Here is an 18,183-nt window from a genome sequence, read left to right as displayed (position 1 = left end):
ATGTCAGAGCAAGAGTGGTGTCAGTAAGGAGATAGCACGGTCTCCATGGCTGCCTTCAGGCGCCGTGTTAAAGAGAGAGCCCACATTCTAATTGTGGCTTATATTCTCTTTAGCTGTGTGACCTGAAATTTATCCAGGTTTAAGTTCTTATGTTCACTTTTTCCTGAGCAACAGTACAAGTACCTTTCCTTTAGAGTTGCTTTTTTCCCTAGCCCTTTCACATATTCTAAGACATCTTGAACGTCAGAATTAATAGGAGAGATGTCCTTATCTGCCTTTTTTAACTTTTTGGATGCTTTTGTGTACCTGCCATGTCAGTATTGAGTTGTGTTGGAGTATGGCATCATGTGCACTGCTGCATATCAAAAATGGGGTGTGTAGGTTTTCGGATTGTTTGTGATAGTCCTCCTGTGTCCAGCTGCTAATAAACCAGTGCCACTTAGGGCAGAGAAAACTGAAGGTGGTTGAGCTGAGAACAAAACAGGCTTTTCTTCCCAGTCTTTTGCCTTCCATAGAATATGCCTATACTGTTATCAAGTTATTTTTTTTTTTTACTTTCAGAAAGCTCAGCCTGTATTGAATTTCACTCATTAGTGTCTAGCTAGGAGCTTGTATTTGTTACTAGATGTTCCCAGATGCTTTCCTGAGCAGGGATGGATTAAAGCCCCTGCTTGACTTTTTGCCAAGTGAAAATTGTGAAGGAAGTGTTCCTAATCTGGTGGAGATTGGGTGTGTACATTGGGCTGTTAGAGAGGGACAGACATGAAGCAGTTCTCAAATCGTGAATGAAGTGTTCATGTGGAGAAGCTGAGTGATTAGGGCTGAGCTGGCCTTCTGGCCTCGATAATTACATGTTCCATCTATATCAGCTGCTCAACTGCTTTGTCACCTTTCAACCTAAGGCTGTTTTTTCAAGTGAATTAGCTAATCTGTGTAAAACTGCAATATAAGCAGTCCTTTGGAATTGAAGTAACCTTGACTGAGAATCAAAGCAGCTGTAATTCATTTGTAGTTAATTTATGTTCACATTTTGTGGCAGAGGCTTCTTGGATGCACACAGAAGGTTCCATAAGGTTGCATGCACCTTATATTTATGTTTTTATGAATTTGAGGAAACTTTTTGTATTTCCTTGTAAGGAATCTCTGGTGTTGATTTAAAGAGTTAAATGGGATTTGTAGCTCCAGATGGGTCTGTGATTAATGGTCTTTGGCTCATCAACAACATGGATGTTGCCACGTGAACTTCCCTGGGTGATGCTGTTTATCCTTGGTCTGGTGCAGGCAGTTGGCAGGCGGGACAGGGCAGCCTCTGCTGCTGGTGCCCTCCACACTTGGATCTTGGATTTGCTTGTGATCTTAGTTTCACTACTGTCCATGTCAAAGGAGCTCTTGGAGGCATAAATGTAAGAGATGCAGGCTGTCAAAAACCCAGGTATTATCTGGGGCTTGCATCTTTCTGCTGTAGATTTGAAGTTCATTCTTTTCATCTGAATGCATTCATTGAAAGGGTTTATAACACAGTGCCTGCAATAGTGAAGGATTGGGTTCAGTGAGCTGGTGCTATTCCACGACTAACTGCATTTCTAGCATGAGGACGCTGCTGAGATGAGGGCTGGCAGAGCCGGCTGGAAACATGTAGCATGTTTGCCATAACACGGGCATGTTCCTCGGAACATCCCTTTGCTTCATTGGGCTTACAGCTGAGTGTGGTTTTTTTGGCAGATAAAATTTTTGATGATGAAGACTCCGTGGATGGGAACAGACCTTCCTCAGCCAGCTCCTCTACGTCTTCAAAGGCCCCTGCAAACTCACGCAGAGTTGGGATGGGCACTACCCGCAGACTTGGCTCTGCAGCTCTGGGCTCCAAGTCTTCAAGTAAGCCAATAGCCTGTATGAATTGGTGTGTCTGTGAAGTATTTACAGTGTTCATACTGAGCTTCTTGCAGGCACTTCCAGGCTGGCCCCCAGAATCCAGTAACAAATTTTTCCTGATGCAGTCATTATGTCTGCGTTCTCTGCATTCCGCAGCCAGAGTCTGGTAGGATGAATCTCCAAGCAATCCCCACATCCCCGTAATTTATTTTGCATTCTGTGAGAGGTTGCACCTGTGTGGTTGTGCACTGAGGGCTATGAGTAAATCACGTTGGTGCTCCAGTGTGTAGATTTTTGCCTTTGTAGTTCCAGCTCTGTCTGACCTGAGACTGCCTATAGCTACATGCCAAACTTCAGCCCTTGCAGTCTAAACCTGATACACTGGTTTTCTTATAAGACCTTTGGGCATTGCTGGTAATGAAGGTGCAGAAAGAAAACTGAGCAGTCATTCTGAATGTTAGCAATAATTCTGCATGTAGCTCTAATTCTATATGTGTCCTAGGGAAAGGGAGAAAGTTCCCTATATCAGGCAGTCTCTAATCTGATTAGTATTCCAGAGACTGTTTATCTTCCTTATCATTCATCTGTTTGTGCACCTGTCAGATCTCCACCTTCATCTATTATAGATGGGATTAAATCCTTTAAAATAAAGTCTCCCATATAATTAAAGTAAGTATTCCCTTTCATCTTTCAGACTGTGTCCCCTAACTGTTGAGTGACTACTGTAATGATTCCCTAATGTGCCCTCTGTGCCTATGAGTTGAAGGATGCCACGAATGTCTCGCCAGTGCCCGGCATTGAATTTCCCTGCCTCTGCTTTCATTACATCTGCAGCACTCCCAGGCTGCATGGGTAGTGAACTTTCTCCTGATTAAGTGCCTTGATAGCTGGTGGTTTCTTAATTGATTCTCTTGTTGATAACAAGATTGAAAAGGCTTTTTCATTTGTGTGTCAGCAGCCAAAGAGGGAGCAGGTGCTGTGGATGAAGAAGACTTCATTAAGGCATTTGAAGATGTCCCAACAGTTCAGGTAAGTAGAATTACCTTTAAACCATGCTGTATTAAAAGCAGAAGGTGGGTATAGGATCTCATGCTAATCACTGACAAATTGTGCTTCATTGTGGTGTGGGCAAATCTTTAAGAGGGGAAGCAGGTTAGAAGTTGAAGGGAGGCAAGTTTTAACTGGTGGGGGTGTGCCAGTAGTTTATGTGAAACCCTCTGGGAACTGAAAGCGATAAAGGTGACTTGTGTCTCAGGGATTGCTGCTGTTGTGAGTGTGACAACTGGACCATGAACATTTGCTGAGATGCATCACGTATCCCCTCTCCTTCACTGGATCTTCATATTTGGGCCAGCTGAACAGCACATGTGTCCACTCATGATCTTCTGTAGGTTTTGACTAATATAGCCACCAGTAGCTGCAGGAATGCTGTTTAGAATTGTGAAACTATAGTAAAATAATGAAATACGATCCTTTAATCATCTTGTGATAATGTTAAATTTTTTGGTTGCAGGCAAGTGGGTGTAAATTCTGTGCATTATGCAAAGCCAGTTGTGTCCAAGGCTAGCACATTATATTTAAGCATTGAGGAGCAAAGGACATAAGAATGTAATTGGGAAGTGATCTGATTTTATGGAGTAAATCCTGCATTGTGGTGCTACTTTGTATTTCAATTTGTAGATTTATTCCAGCCGGGATCTTGAGGAATCCATAAACAAGATCAGAGAGATACTATCAGATGATAAACATGACTGGGAACAGAGAGTTTCTGCGGTAAGTAGTGAATTTAGATAGGATCTCTATTAATACAAGCTTTTTCTACACTGAGCTTAATCCCACTGAGGGTACTGGGAGAACCTCAGAATAAGGCTGGAATGTAGTTTTAGTGGTGAGCACCTGTTATGTTCCCCTAAACCTGTGGGAAATGTTTCCTTGTGAGACTGAATTTAAGCCACATTTGTGAGGGAAATTGCTATTTGATATACAAGAGTCTGTTGAGACAGCATCAGGTTGAACTGGAAGTTCAAAACAAAATTTGCTAGTAGGTGCTTAAAATGAAAATGTCAAGTCTTATTCAGTATATCTTAAAACTAATTTGATGAGGCAGAAAATTACTTTGCTTACAGAGAACTTATTTATACTTCTGCAAAAGGGAGGTGTAAAATAATTCAGCAAGAATGTACACACTTAAGTTTTAAATAAATAAATATGACTTCAGGAAGTGTGGAAGTGGAGAATTGGATGTTATATGCATGTCAAGACTGAGTATTACTTACTGAGGTGAGCTGTGTTTTCATGATACAGATACATGGTCTTGTCTACACAGTAGACTTTCATCACTGGTGCAGCAGCTTTGCCATGTCTGTCAAACCCTGTATCACAGCTCTGAGTGGCAGACTGGGCTGACTCAGCTTACTTCTGTTTAATTTTATTTCTGTAGTGAGTGACGGGGAGCTGAAATCGAGGCCATGTGCAGATGCATTGGTGCACGGGAGGGGCTGTGAAGGTGTCAGAGGATTGTCTGTAGGATGAGATGGTGGTCACTGTAATATTAATAGGAAATTTCCCATTTTTATGGGGTCAGGGTTCCACTTCTGCTAGAGCCAGGTAACTGTTTTAATGAAGTCAATGGACACATTCTGGATGTATGTCAGTATTACCCAGGCCTGAATGTGAACCTTGCCCTTTAAGTCTAGATATCTTTTTAACACAAGAGTCAGCTGTGGGATTACTTAAACATTAGAAGCTGCTATAAATAGGGGAACAAAGGGGAATGTTTAAGATACCTTTTGGTTTAAAAAATACTGTGTTTGGGTTATTAACTATTCGATTTGAGTAGCTGTATGCAACACTTCTGGATTTCTGTAAGTTACCAAGGGTGTTTAGCTTATTGTACTTAGTATGTTAACTAACCATGGGTTGAATGTAAGGTAGGAAGTAATCAAATTACTTAGACATCAAGAATCAACTTCCTCACTGCATGTTGATGAATTACTGCACAAGAAACCTGGAACCATGTATAGGTGCTGAACATAACTGTCCTTATATTTGCTGCTCATTAACAGTCTCTGATTTCTTTTATGCTCCTAACAGTTGAAAAAGATCCGCTCCTTACTTTTGGCTGGAGCTGCAGAATATGATAACTTCTTCCAACACTTAAGACTTTTGGATGGAGCATTTAAATTATCTGCTAAAGACCTGCGGTCTCAAGTTGTACGAGAGGCTTGTATCACGTTGGGGTAAGTTTATTTTTATTAATTGTGTATTTGAAATGTGATGTAGAAGAAAAAGAACAAGCACTGGTTAAAACACAATTAGGATGCAGCTTGTGCTGCTAGTGCTATATAGTTAAAGGTAGAACATGATTTTTCTGCATCTGTTTCAAACTCCATCATGTAGGCCACTAATTGTAATACTGCCAGGCTGTGTTCCTGAGTACTAAACAATGCTGATATGGGATACACAGAATGAATGAGCGAGCCATGCCTTCATGCACAAGTATGGAGGCATTGAACAATAAGGCAGAAAATGTTGATGTCTTATTCTGGTTTGGATTGAGCTAGTTTTTATTTCTGGTAGTCTATCCTTTGTGAAATACTTCAAGAAAAAGGGTGCTGCAGTGTTTCTGACATGCATTATTACCATTTGTTTGATAATAAATTTTTAGCTGTGCTAGTTACTTTATTTTATGCTGACCTTACTATTTCTCAGGGTTCAGATGAATATAGGACACAAGTTCGAAAAGAAAGGAAAGGAACTGTTTTTTGAAACATGGCGTTATCTGTCCTTTGGAGTTGGAGAGGACGTGACAGTTGCAAAGATTGAGATGTCAGATGTGCTTATGTCAGATGTTCTGTACAAGTCTGACTCGCTTTATCTTCAGCTCACTTACCAGCATGACTTCATTCTGTTTTTCAGACATTTGTCATCAGTTCTGGGAAACAAGTTTGACCATGGGGCAGAAGCCATCATGCCAACAATTTTTAATCTAATTCCAAATAGTGCCAAAGTCATGGCCACTTCTGGTGTAGTAGCAGTTAGATTAATCATTCGAGTAAGTATGCATCAAAAGAGAACAGTGTTATAATTTCCAAACACTGCAGCGTTTCTGATGAAATATGAATGCTGCTGCAATGAAAATAAGATTAGGTGCCTAATCTACTTTTCTGACAGTGCTGGGCTTGATTGTCTTAGATGTTGTACAGCCTTGTGCAGATGACGCTTGTTAAGCTCTGCCAAAATAGTGGGGGAAATGGTTCTTTTTGCAGGGCAAGATATTTCCATCCCTCTAAGAGCTGAGCAAACATTTTTCTTTGAAAGAGTTTTAGACCAGCCTTGCAGCAGACTCATCCTCTTAATTATGCTCTAAAATACCTCACAGACTGTCCATGTTTCTCAAAACTGTTAGTTCACAGTGGTGACTTCTGCCTAGTGATTCATTGTGTAAGCTGTAGGTAGCCTGATGTCTCTCAAGTTGTCGCCACTGGCAGTTTAGATCCTCCTGCAGTGACTTCAGCTCCTTGGCTCACTAGAGAGTGTCATTACAGAGGAAAATCAAGTATCTGTTAAAGGTATTTTAGCTGAAAGATTGTAAAATATTTTTAATATTAAAAATCTGTCCATATCTGTTAGTGTTCCTTTTTCTAGAGGTTCTGTTTTTAAGAACTGAGCAACAATAAGGATCTGAATACTGAGCTCAGGAGGCTGAAGGAGATGGTCTTTCATTCTCTGGAACTGTTGTGTAAAGATTTCTTCCTGTTGTTGTTTGTTTTCTTCCAGCACACGCACATCCCTCGGTTAATACCCATCATAACCAGTAATTGTACCTCCAAGTCCGTTGCAGTTAGAAGGTGAGAATTCAATTTGCATTTACTGGTTTTTTACTAGTATGTGTTTTCTGAAAATGTGAATGTATTTATTGCTGTTTGTGAAAAGGGTTGAAAACACACTTATTATAACATGAATCTCATTCTTCTCCATGATTTGAGTTTTTATACAGCTAACCTGTATAAACTGCATCACTGCAGAGAGGAAAAGGTATTTTTCCACAAGGAGAAATGTTTTTTAGACTAATTGTTGTCCTTATATGTTGTTATAACAACGTATTATTTTGGCATTTTTACAGGCACGTTCCTATTCCCCACTGCTGGCTGTTACAGTGACTTGTTTTCTTTGAACCAGTAAATCAGTCTTACATGAAAGTATCATCTGGAAGGGAAGTTGGTCTGAATGGTCTAATGGTCCTGTCTGCACTTAAAATCCAAGTGCTTCAGTCCACCACCTCACTGGGAGACTCTTGCCTCCTCCATATACATTAACTGATTCTCTTCGAGTTAGACCAAAAGAAGGGCTTTGTGGTTGTGTATTTAGTGACAAACCTTGAACACGTCAGCACACTTGTGCCCTAAGATTCTTAAAATGAGGAAGGGAGATTAAAGTTGGAAAGGTCTGTCCCCACATGAGGCTAACTGTGAGGTTTCTGTGTGAAGCCTGGACTATCAGGTACAGAGTATCAGTGTCAATCTCCTGTATCTTGTTTAATGAAAAAAGAAGCTTCCAGGATTGTTTTATGGCAATCCCTCTCTTCAGGCTTCTCTATAACAGGCTGCCACTAATTAATACTTCAGACTGTTCATTAATGGCTTTTTTACAGATGTTTATTTGGGTCAGCACTAAATTTTGATGTCCCAAAAAGCTTCCTAAGCAAAGGTGTTGTTCAGAGTCAGGTATGGCAAAGTCAGTTAACTTAAACTCAGCATTTCTTCTCTCTCCTCTCAGGCGCTGCTTTGAGTTTTTAGACTTGCTGTTGCAGGAGTGGCAAACGCACTCCTTAGAAAGGTAAGTTCTGAGTACAAGTGAATTTGTTCTCTCCTACTTATCTGGGGAGAAGGAGATAATTTTCTGGATCATTTTGGAGAAAGGATCATTTAGGAGAGTCTATATTAGGTAGCTGTAGTAGAGATGTTTTTGCCCCCCAAAAGAAGCATGTGTGCACATGCAGCATTTGTTCTGTAGTTCTGTCAGAGTTTGGTGAGTATGTCTCCTTTGCCAGCCTTGGAAAACCTGGCTGAGCAAATCCCTGGACGCAATAACTTTTGTTTAACAATTTGTTTTTCCTTTTTGCACCCTGAAGTGAGATGATGAGGTGAAGTCTGCTGCATGTCTTATCAGGAGCTTCTGAGGCTTCTACATTACCTCAAAGTAGTGACCAGTTGAAGTAATTGTGCGGGGAGAGACTGGGACACAATTTCCTTAGCCCTAGACTGCATAAGACTATTTAGGGCTTAGGAGACTGTTCTTGAATTCAGGCAGTTTGGATAGCTAAGTAAAGGTCTCTGAAGAATGCTGCTTGCTGTTTCCTAGACAACAGTATGGATGAAATAAAACTGACTTGTAAGAATAAATTACTAAGATCCTTGATGGAAATAAAAGGATGTGGTGAACTGTTTGTTCTCAGAAACCAAGGCAAAATCAAATTAGTCATTTGTTTATAACTGTGGCACATCTTTCTGAACTGCTGGATAATATTTTCTTTATTTCAGACACATATCAGTGTTAGCTGAAACGATAAAGAAGGGAATTCATGATGCAGACTCTGAAGCCAGGATAGAGGCAAGAAAGTAAGTGGCAGCTGTTGTTGGTGTCTCTTCTTGCTCCCCTTCTTTGCCCCTGTTTTGTCAGTCAGTGATATTGCATGGTTGAGATAAAAATCCAGACAAGATACATTTTCCTGAGTTCCCATTTGGTGGAAAAAAGAGGGGCTGCGTGGTGACCATTCTGCACAGTTTCCTGAGGAGGGGAAACAGAGAGGGAGGTGCTGATCCTTTCTTCCTGCGATCTGGTGACGGACACCTGGGAATGCTTTAAAACTCTGCTAGGGGAAGTTCTGGCTGGACATCAGGGAGCACTTCTCTATCAAGAGAGGGGTCAAACACTTGAACAGGCTTCCTAGAGAGGTGGTCAAGGCCCCAAACCTCTTTTGGGGCACTTGGACAGTGTCCTTAACAACAGACTTTAACTTTCGGTCAGCTCTGAATTGGTCAGGCAGCTGGACTAGATGTTTCTTGTAGGTCCCATGCCACTGAAGTAGCCTACACTACTGTTATTTGCTACTCTTGAAATTAAAGTCCTTGTGCTAGTACACTGCTAAATGGTATCCTAAATTAAGGTAGTATTTTATGACATTGAAATTTCTTGTGTATATTTATAGGAAATTTTACTATTTGCAATTAATTTTATTCTTTTGAAGCACATCCTATTCTTTACGCATTTCCATTAATATGATCATACTCATGCTAGTATGCTGGTGTACCAGGACCATGCTCTTCTGAACAGAACACTACAGGAACATTTTTCTGCAGAAAGAGGATGGTGTGAAATATGAAAACAATGAACAATAATTTTTTTTAATCTAAATACTGTGTTTTAAGCAGTGGTGTTTCACAATAGGACTACTTAAATCCTTTTGAAAGGCAGCATGTCCATCACTGAAAATTACAGTAGTCACTGAGACTTCACAGCAGGTGACTAGTTAAGCTGAATAGACAGCAAGGAGAATGGCAGGGGACTTCAGAGAGCATGTTTAATTCTCTCTTCCCATGTTTATTAAATAGCAGTGTGGCTGATTGTGAGACAGAAATTTGTTTTCTTCTTGTGATGTGAGAATGCATGTGGCTTCTCTGAGGACTGGCTGTCACACACAAACAATTCTTGATTAATTTGAGCTAATGATCTTACTCTTAAACTGCCCATGAGTTGTCCCCTGAAAAGTACTGAGAATCTTCATCTCCTTTGTGCATCAAGAGTGAATGGTATTAACCATCAGCCAGGAGGTTTGGACTATATAGGAATTCTTCCCTCATCTTAAAATGCTCTTCTGTTTTCAGCATGGCACTGATTTGAAGTCTATGTGAACATCTCTTTACTTTTCCTTGTTATTTGTTTTTTTGTTTGGTTGGTTTTGGGTTGTGGTTTTTTTTTTTCCCAAAAAGACAAGCAGCAGCCTCAACTAAGTACAGAGACAAGTCTCTGCAGCATTCTTGGAGAGCTGTTGCTAAACTGGAGGAAGAAAACAGCAGCTGGTGCTTTCCTGAATCGGGCCCATTTATGTGTATTTTGCCTTGAGCATATTTTTGAAGTAGCTACTGCACACCCAGTCCCAAACTGTTATCAGTTTGGTGGGCCTTCAGTCTCCCGTGATTAGTACAGCTGGAGGGATGAGGGTTTCTTCCCTAATACAGCTCTGTTGGCTACTCCAGTTTTTACAGCAAATGCACCAGTTGATTCTTTCCTTGGTTTGTCTTTTGTGCAGCTGTTTGAGCAATACAATGGTTGAAAAAGCTGTTTGTCTTAAATGTGTCAGGGCAGTAGGTGCTTAAAATGGCTGGGCTAATGAGCCCACTAATGGGAATAGCCAGAAGGGCTCTGGCTGTGCCTTTGCTGTCACAGCCCCCTAAAACATGCCAAGGGGGTGTTCACAGTGCTGTGTGTCATTTCCAGGTGCTACTGGGGTTTCCACAGTCACTTCAGCCGAGAGGCAGAGCACTTGTACCACACCTTGGAGTCTTCCTACCAGAAGGCCCTGCAGTCACATTTGAAGAACTCTGACAGCATCGTGTCCTTGCCACAGTCGGATCGCTCCTCCTCCAGCTCCCAGGAGAGTCTCAAGTAAGGCTTTCTGGGTCACTTCCTCTGCATTTAAACAATTGCTGATGGACAGCTCCATTGAATTGAAGGGAGCCATCGCATTGCTTTGTCTCATCTCATCATTATTTGGACTCTACACTTGGTTACTCCATAATAGATTTATTTATTTATTATTTTTGCCTAACACTGTAAGAACAACAAAACCCTGTACTGGCTCTAAAATATAATCGTTACCTTGACTCCATAAATAATTTTCTAGGAAGCCATTTGTGCTCAGCAGGTACTGTTAGTTATTCCTTTCAGGTGCTTAAAACAGTGCTTTAAGTTCTGCCTTTAGCATTAATCCTAAAGGTGTAAGTCTCTCTCTTTCCAGACAAAAGAAAAATAATTACTAAATTAAACTTGGGTTGTAACTGCAGAGTCAATGTGTAACTTTTACGTTGAGTATTTTAGCTACTCTCAGATATACAGTCAACTTAGGCTCCAAATGTTTGTGATTTAAGTGTAAGATGTGTATGAAAAATACCCGTAACTTACTGGTGTAACTTTTTAAATCTACGAAAAGTGTTCTTAAAAAAATCTTTTTGCACAAATAATATGAATACTAATTTATTTATTAATGCTTTTATAAAAAATTCCATAGTGGTGCTGTATTTATTCCTAGACAACCGGCTTTGGTAGTTGATTCCTGCATATAAATGATTTCCTGTTAACTTAATTTTGTACTGAGGGAACAGAATTGTACTGCTCTTGATGACTGAAATATAAGTTTTGTTTTAATAAGAGTTTATATTAACTTCCAGCCGTCCACTGTCTGCCAAAAGAAGTCCTACTGGAAGTACAACATCAAGAGGTGAGAACAGGAGCTGAAAAACGTGCTCAGGTGTTGTTGAGGAAGTGTGACATTGTGATATGCAAAAACTAACTTTGATTGCTGTTTACTACTCCCTAAAATGGCAGCTCAGGATGTAGAAATTTTAATTACTTTTGGATTTTACACCATATTCTCTGCATCAGCTGCTGATAAAATAGTGCTTTAAAAAAAAGTTATTAAATCAATAATTCCTTACACCTCAAGGGAAGCCTGAAAAGCCTTGAAAATTGTAGCCAAGGCATGTTTAGCTTTGTAATAGCTTGAATAAACTGCTGGTGATGCTAAGACATGCAGCTACATAGTCTAATAGTGCCTTCAGTTTTACAATTTTTGTTTTTTATTCTCTGTGGTTTCAGCACTTACTGGAGGTGTCTGCACAGAACTCCTACATTGTTAAATTCCATCTCATTGCTAATCTGTTTGTCTTGTCAGATGGAATATTTAGGTACAGCTTTTCTGTCCTAAGTAAATGCATGCAAGAATTTAAAAATTTCAATTTAATATAGAATATAATAAACCAGACTTTGTTGGTCAAAGATAAGCTGCCTTTTACACCTGACCAAGGCTGGGTTCTGGCTGGTTTGTCTGTAACTGCACCCTACTGAGACCTTTGATTCAAGGAGATGTTGTTGTGTAACCTACTTGACTGTGCACACAAATGCATGTTTGCTTGCAGCTGAGTAGTCAAGCTTCATGCTTAAGAGGGTGAGCATCTACAAGTGATGGGAACAACGATCCTCATGAGAAGATGAGGTGTTGGGAAGGAAGTTATTAGAACCTGGACTGAAGGACCTGCAGGTCTGTTTTGGCCAGCAACTCTCACACGTCAGTGATGGGTACTGTGGTTGAACTTTCCCATCTAGACTCTGTTAGAAATTTCTTTTTACTGGCCTGGCAGCCTTTTTGATCTTATCATTTAGGCTTTTAGAACTTGATAAAGTTCTTAGAGGTAGCATCAGGGCAGCATTGATGAAGTATCTTTGCAGGCAGCGTGGGGAAGCCCACATTGCCCTGATAAAGGATTCTTAGTTGAGGTATTTCAGTGCCAGCAGGGAGTGTTAAAAATAGTACTTTAAACTGCTTGTCAGGCTCTTTGAAGCATAGAGCTCAAAAAATTAATCTTCTTTATTCTGGATCTCCCACTCCCATCTGCAGCATCTACAGTAAGTACAAAATCTGTGTCAACACCAGGATCTCTGCAGCGATCCCGCAGTGACGTCGATGTGAATGCAGCAGCTAGTGCCAAGTCAAAAGTGACGTCTTCTGGAGCATCCACCCCCTTCAGTTCTGCTGCAGCCTTGCCCCCAGGGTCATACGCATCACTAGGTAAATCTACATGTTCTACTCTTGCAGTTAGCGTTCTTTAGTAGCAGAAGGTGCCTTGCAGTTTTATTGGAATAAACTCTGACTAGAAGAACCTCTGAGATAGTTACCAGCTCTCCCGGATCAGTGTGTGATCTCTTGCCCTTTGGGATTAAGGAAAAAAAAAATACAACGGAACTGACTTGAAGCAACAGTTTTGAATTGTGTAATAATCTGTGTCACTCTTCTTTCTGGGGAAAAGCAGAACATACTACGGTTCTGGGATGTTGCTGAGGGCAATGCTACTCAATTCGTTTTGACATGTTCCCCTGTCTCTTTTCCTTCTTTTCCTTCCCTCCTTTCCTGAAACTGGTTTTCTCTTAATTGTTTTATGCTTTGACTAGTACATCTTGAGTTTGCTCCCTTTCTGTTTCACAAAGAAGAAAGATAGAGAAGCAAAGTGGAGGTCAGTCTTGCCATATCAGACAGGATATCAGCCATATCTGTTCCTTATGCTGACTCTTTGGATTATAGCCACATGTCACATCATTCCCTCGGAGCATTATATATCACCTTCAGGTGTCTCAGGGTTTCTTAAAACAAACTTTGCATTGGATCTTCCTCTCCTGGAGTTGTCGTCGAAGGAGTCACGGAGGAGGAAATGCAAGGCAGTGATTGACACCATATTTGCTGAGCTTCATCTCAGTTGTGAGCAGATCTGATAATCTGAGCTCATTTCTCATTCTGGTGGTTTCACACTAATCTAATGCTAGACTTGTCATCAATTTACCTTTACGACAGGGAAGAAACTCAGGGGTCTGTGCTCTTGATTTAAGCTGTGTACATTGTCTTCACTTTGTCGGTTGGGGAGTTTCCTTTAATGTAGGGCATTTGCTCTTTAATCTGTTAAAAAGTAAGTGATGGACTGTATTGGGATTTTGTCTATGGATTCCTTTTTCAGACAGGTTTCTTTCGTATCTGAAATGTTTTACCTTGGCTTAGATGCGTTGGTTGTAATCAGTTCAGAAGTTGAATTCTTACTCTGATTTAAATTGTTCATACTTGGTTCAAGATGCAGATACATTGCAGTGGAAGCATAATTACGGAATGTGAAGTTGATCGCATGATGGTGGGCTTACAGATGCAGCCACTTTTGAGTTGTGCTGCACTCTGGCTTCGGTGGCTAAGTTGGCTTCAAACAGTCATGTCATGAAGAAGAATGAAGAGGGAGGAAGTATTTACGTAAAGCTGACTTGGTCCTTGAAGCTTGGAGACTGGATCCAGTATCAGTCTTGTTCTTTAACCAGGCTATAGTAGAAAAGTAGCAAATTCACTCTTAAGTGATGTAAACATGGCTGCTCCTGAAGGATCCTGCTTTCTTTTTAGATAGTAGGGACATTTATCACCTGCACCTTCCCATGAGAGAAATGATGAGGCAAACAATGAAAATGGACTTGGGCAAAGGTTGGTTGTTGCAGGAGGGAAAACCTGCAAGTGTTTTCTTCTGATACATCAAGGTTTGATTTGCTGCTTGGTCCAACTTCTTTAATTTCTTTAATTGTATTAATTTATTTTTTTTTTCATATTTATGTGGCTAATATATAGTGCCCTCTTCTGTTGATGATACTGATTTTTCCCTATTAACCCTGTCCTTACTTTTCTTTGATTTGCCTAAAGATGGTACTACCAGTAAAACCGAGGGTAAGCAGTCTCTCTGTGTAACTGAGGTGTGTCCACAGTCGTACTACCCTACCTGGTCTCTGTTCTCACAGTGTTACCTGGTTCTCATCCATGTTCACTGGTGACCTGCATGAAGTGTTGCATGGTTGTCCTGCTCATTTTGATGCCATGGGGTATTCTTCACTTTCTCTTGGAGCTCCTCCCTGCTAATAACATAAGTCTGCTTTTGTGGCTCTGGTCACTGAGTTGTTATGTGGGTTTCTCTATTTAAAGCACTGCTTTTGGTTGAAGGTGACCTGTGTAGAGACTAAAAAAAACCCAACAAAACCCAAAAAAACTCCCAAACAACACAAGGCTTGTGATTTCTTTTCTCCTTGATGTGTAATGGTTTGCTGTGTTTTTCCATCCAAAGCTCAGGTCACAACTGCCAAATGCTTTCGGGAAGAGACTGGGTAGTGAGAGAATTGAATGAGATGATCACATGGCAGAAAAATGAGGACAGTAAACAATGATCTCTAGGGAAGGAATATTTAGTTCAACCTCTTTAAACCTGACCTTCTCTTTTTGTTGTTAACTGTCTGAGTGAGATGGCTTACACCAAAGACAGTTGGAGGAAAGGCTTTTTTTACTGTACCACTGAGCCTGCTAGTTTGGGAAGGATCCCAGTCTGTTTTTTGGGCTCGTTGTCAAAACTTGTCCTTCATTTCTTATTTCTTCAGCAAAAAAAGATCACTGGGAAATCACTTTTTCTGAGGTAGACAGGAGTTGAAAACAAGAATGTTTTCTACACAGAATGAAGATACCACGCTCTCAAGCAAAGCTTTTTTTTCCCAGTGAGAATCTCTTTTCAAGGGATCTATTACTGTCTTGTGGGACTGTGCTTGTTTCTTTGATGGCTGCTTGTATTTGAATGTGGTGGTCTGAGAAGTGCCACTGTGCTGTTGTGACATCTGGGTTATTTTCCTTACTATTAGTGATTTATTGATTTATTATTTGGAAGAGAAGGTCTGTACCATTTTTGGAAATGGTACTTAGTGTTGAGAGATGAGCTAACCTCTGCATCTTGAGCAGGAAGTATTTGTGCTTTGTGGTCTGTCAGTGATAAGGAATATGAAGGTGGCCTGAGACCTGTATTTCTAAATTGGTCATGAGTTAGATGAAAATTCCAGGTTGTTATAATAACTGATCTTTTTTCTTCTTCTACTTCTTTTTTTAATTGTTGGCCCTGTTTTCTTCTTTCTTTCATCTTAGTTCTCAAACCTATCTATATTTGGCCTACATTTGAAATGTTGAAGGTTTAATGTTTTATATGAGATACCATATGAAGCTTTCAATCCTCTTTTTGGCTATAATAAGGTTTGCAGAGGCCTGTTGAAGCAGCTGTCCTGTGGAATAATACCTCTATTTTAGTTTATTAAATACTCTATTGTCATGATGCAGAAGGGTGGGGGTTTTATTTGGTTACTGTATTCCATTCAGTTACATTAGGAGCAGATTTGATTTGGTAAAAATCTGTTATAGAAACCAACAAGTTGCTTGGGGCAGGGAAGATTGAGATGAACTTTCAGAAACTGAGTTTGCTATCCCCTAAGTTTTAAATGCCGAGTCTTATACCTTCTTTTTGCTGTAGGATTCTCTCTTTTTTTTAGGAGGAGGATCAGGGAGAATTAAAACTACAAAGTACACTGTAGCCAGAGTCTTCAAGAATGAGTTTAATCACTGTTTGAAACTTCATCTTTTTCCTTTGAAATAGTTCAGGGAAAAAAACCCCTTTATTCAGGATTGTGTCCTTCACTGAATAATGAAGCTGAGTAAGGTCTTCTGCCAAGTCTGTGATCTTGCAGATTGAGTCAGGAACTACAGGGAAGATAAAACTTTGTATTCTTGACATGAATGTAAAAACTAAGAGGGTGGAGGTAGAGAAAAACATCCTCTTGCTCTGGAAGCAGAAGGAAATGAACATAGAGCAGAAATGTCATCTGCAGTCCTGCTCCTGCGGTTTGTTTTGGTTTTTTGCAGGTCACCAGTAAGTAATTTAAGAAAAAAATCCTGTGTCTTTTTGTGTGGTTCAGCTTGACATTAAATCTGCAGTCTGGTTCCCATCCTGGCTTTCTGTAGCTACATTGTAAAATTCTGCTCATTCCCCTCAGCTGGGAGCCAGCATTGTGTGGACTTGGCAGATCCCATCTGCTTTGCCCTTGGTTCTCCTCATGGTTTGGTTTGGTGTCAGGCAGCTCAAACAAAGGAGCAAGATAGAGTAGGTGGTGCTGGTGGCAAGAATGCCAACTAAGAGCTGAGTATCAGTCCTTTGGTTTTAAGTTGTGACGTCCCTACAACTGGCAAGTGCTGTAGAAGTGCACTTTCTTATGGGAAGGTAGGTGAGTCTGTATGCCAGTGAGGTTTGTGTGGGTCTTCTGCGCAGTGCACTGTTCACTGAGCCCTCTGCTTTGGAGGAAGATCTCATGTAAAACCCAGAGGCAGCACAGCCTGATGATTTCCAGTAAGGATCAAGTGCCTCTCAGGGAAAATCATGCTGCAGAGTCAGCACTTTCTAACGTTGGAGGAGTGCATGGAAACCATTCTGATGGTGGTTGTAAAAAGTTTTTAAAATACTATCTATAAAGCATATTTTAAGTTGATCTCTGTGTGTCTCCCATGTCCATGTGTTATTTAGCAGTGATGCAGCTAGGGCTAGAGGCTCTTTCACGAATGTTTTTCTCCAAGTGGGGCAAAAATCCCAGTGCTGGGTAGCCTAAATGCATTAACCTGGTCCCTGGAGAGACCACCATCATCCCAGTGTGTATAAGTTGTGTGGTTGTAGGTGTCCCTCTTCATACCATGGAATTGATTTAAGTGATTTGTGGATGGTTACATACCATTTGTAGACTATTAGAAAACCATTTTCTTCTGTGTGGTGTAAACTGAAGATAACTCAGACTGAGTGTCATAAAGCCTGTGACTGTTCTGAGCACTGAGGAATGGGATGCTGCAGTATCCACCCAGAGGACTTAACCTGCCAGGTGAAGCCTCTTACAAAGCACAGATGTTATCATAGAATCTTCCTTAATTTGTTCCTTTTGTGGGAAAAAAAAAAAAAACAACAACCAAAAAACCCCAAACCACGCAAACAAACAAAGCAGTCTTTCAAGGTTTAGGCGTTTGTTAGACATTTCAGGGTTGATTATGAACCATTGTTGTAAAAATGACAACTTCAAAAAATAAGACCAAAACCTCCTAAAAATCCAGAAACGGTTTCTTAACACAACGCCTTTATATGGAGTCTTTCAAAATCTTTTCTGTACCAATAACAGTGTGTCACATGTCAAATTTAGATCAAGGGCTTTTTTATGGAAATGCTGTAATAGTTTTTGGAAACTAGTTGGGGCAGTCTTTATCTCTTCCTTTGCTGTGTTGTTGTAAGGATACAGCAATGCTTTTAAAAGCATCAGAAAAATAATGGTTATGAAATATGGATTGCTACATCTGTAGTTTGAACTAGATATGGAGGCAAACCCACTTGAAAGCAAAGAAGTTTTGGGAGGGGAGATGTTTGCTTGAATTAAAGAGCAGCAAAAAAGTCTAAATAACTTATTTGATATTTTATTTCCAGTCCTGCTTGGAATTAGTTTTTCTGTCTGGGTTAGAATGATAAAGCCACACACATAGTCCTATGTGCAAATAACTCTTGGATGTTACTGCAGATTCTTGTTTGCAAATTAAATTCCTGGGGGAATGTAAAAGACACATTTGTATTGTATGGATTAACTAGTACATATGCATGCTGTGCTTGGTGTAATATATGTTAAAAA

The 18,183-nt window shown here is 40.3% G+C and overlaps 1 protein-coding gene across 1 annotated transcript in view; it reads left to right on the top strand.

Annotated features, from left to right (window-relative positions):
- CLASP1 (cytoplasmic linker associated protein 1) overlaps window positions 1-18,183 on the top strand; it is a 171,265-nt gene that overhangs the window by 79,328 nt on the left and 73,754 nt on the right. The window contains exons 9-20 of the mRNA XM_066190250.1: window positions 1,723-1,875; window positions 2,828-2,901; window positions 3,553-3,645; window positions 4,966-5,111; window positions 5,791-5,926; window positions 6,652-6,722; window positions 7,651-7,710; window positions 8,415-8,492; window positions 10,372-10,539; window positions 11,322-11,371; window positions 12,548-12,718; window positions 14,372-14,395. Of these exons, the coding sequence (XP_066046347.1) occupies window positions 1,723-1,875; window positions 2,828-2,901; window positions 3,553-3,645; window positions 4,966-5,111; window positions 5,791-5,926; window positions 6,652-6,722; window positions 7,651-7,710; window positions 8,415-8,492; window positions 10,372-10,539; window positions 11,322-11,371; window positions 12,548-12,718; window positions 14,372-14,395 (1,224 nt within the window). The remainder of the gene's footprint in view (window positions 1-1,722; window positions 1,876-2,827; window positions 2,902-3,552; window positions 3,646-4,965; window positions 5,112-5,790; window positions 5,927-6,651; window positions 6,723-7,650; window positions 7,711-8,414; window positions 8,493-10,371; window positions 10,540-11,321; window positions 11,372-12,547; window positions 12,719-14,371; window positions 14,396-18,183) is intronic.

Source organism: Chamaea fasciata, unplaced genomic scaffold (genome assembly GCF_029207755.1).
Source record: "Chamaea fasciata isolate MVZ Bird 193981 ecotype frontalis unplaced genomic scaffold, bChaFas1.0.hap1 SCAF_8, whole genome shotgun sequence".
Taxonomy (NCBI): domain Eukaryota; kingdom Metazoa; phylum Chordata; class Aves; order Passeriformes; family Sylviidae; genus Chamaea; species Chamaea fasciata.
This window is presented reverse-complemented; position numbering and strand designations above follow the sequence as displayed.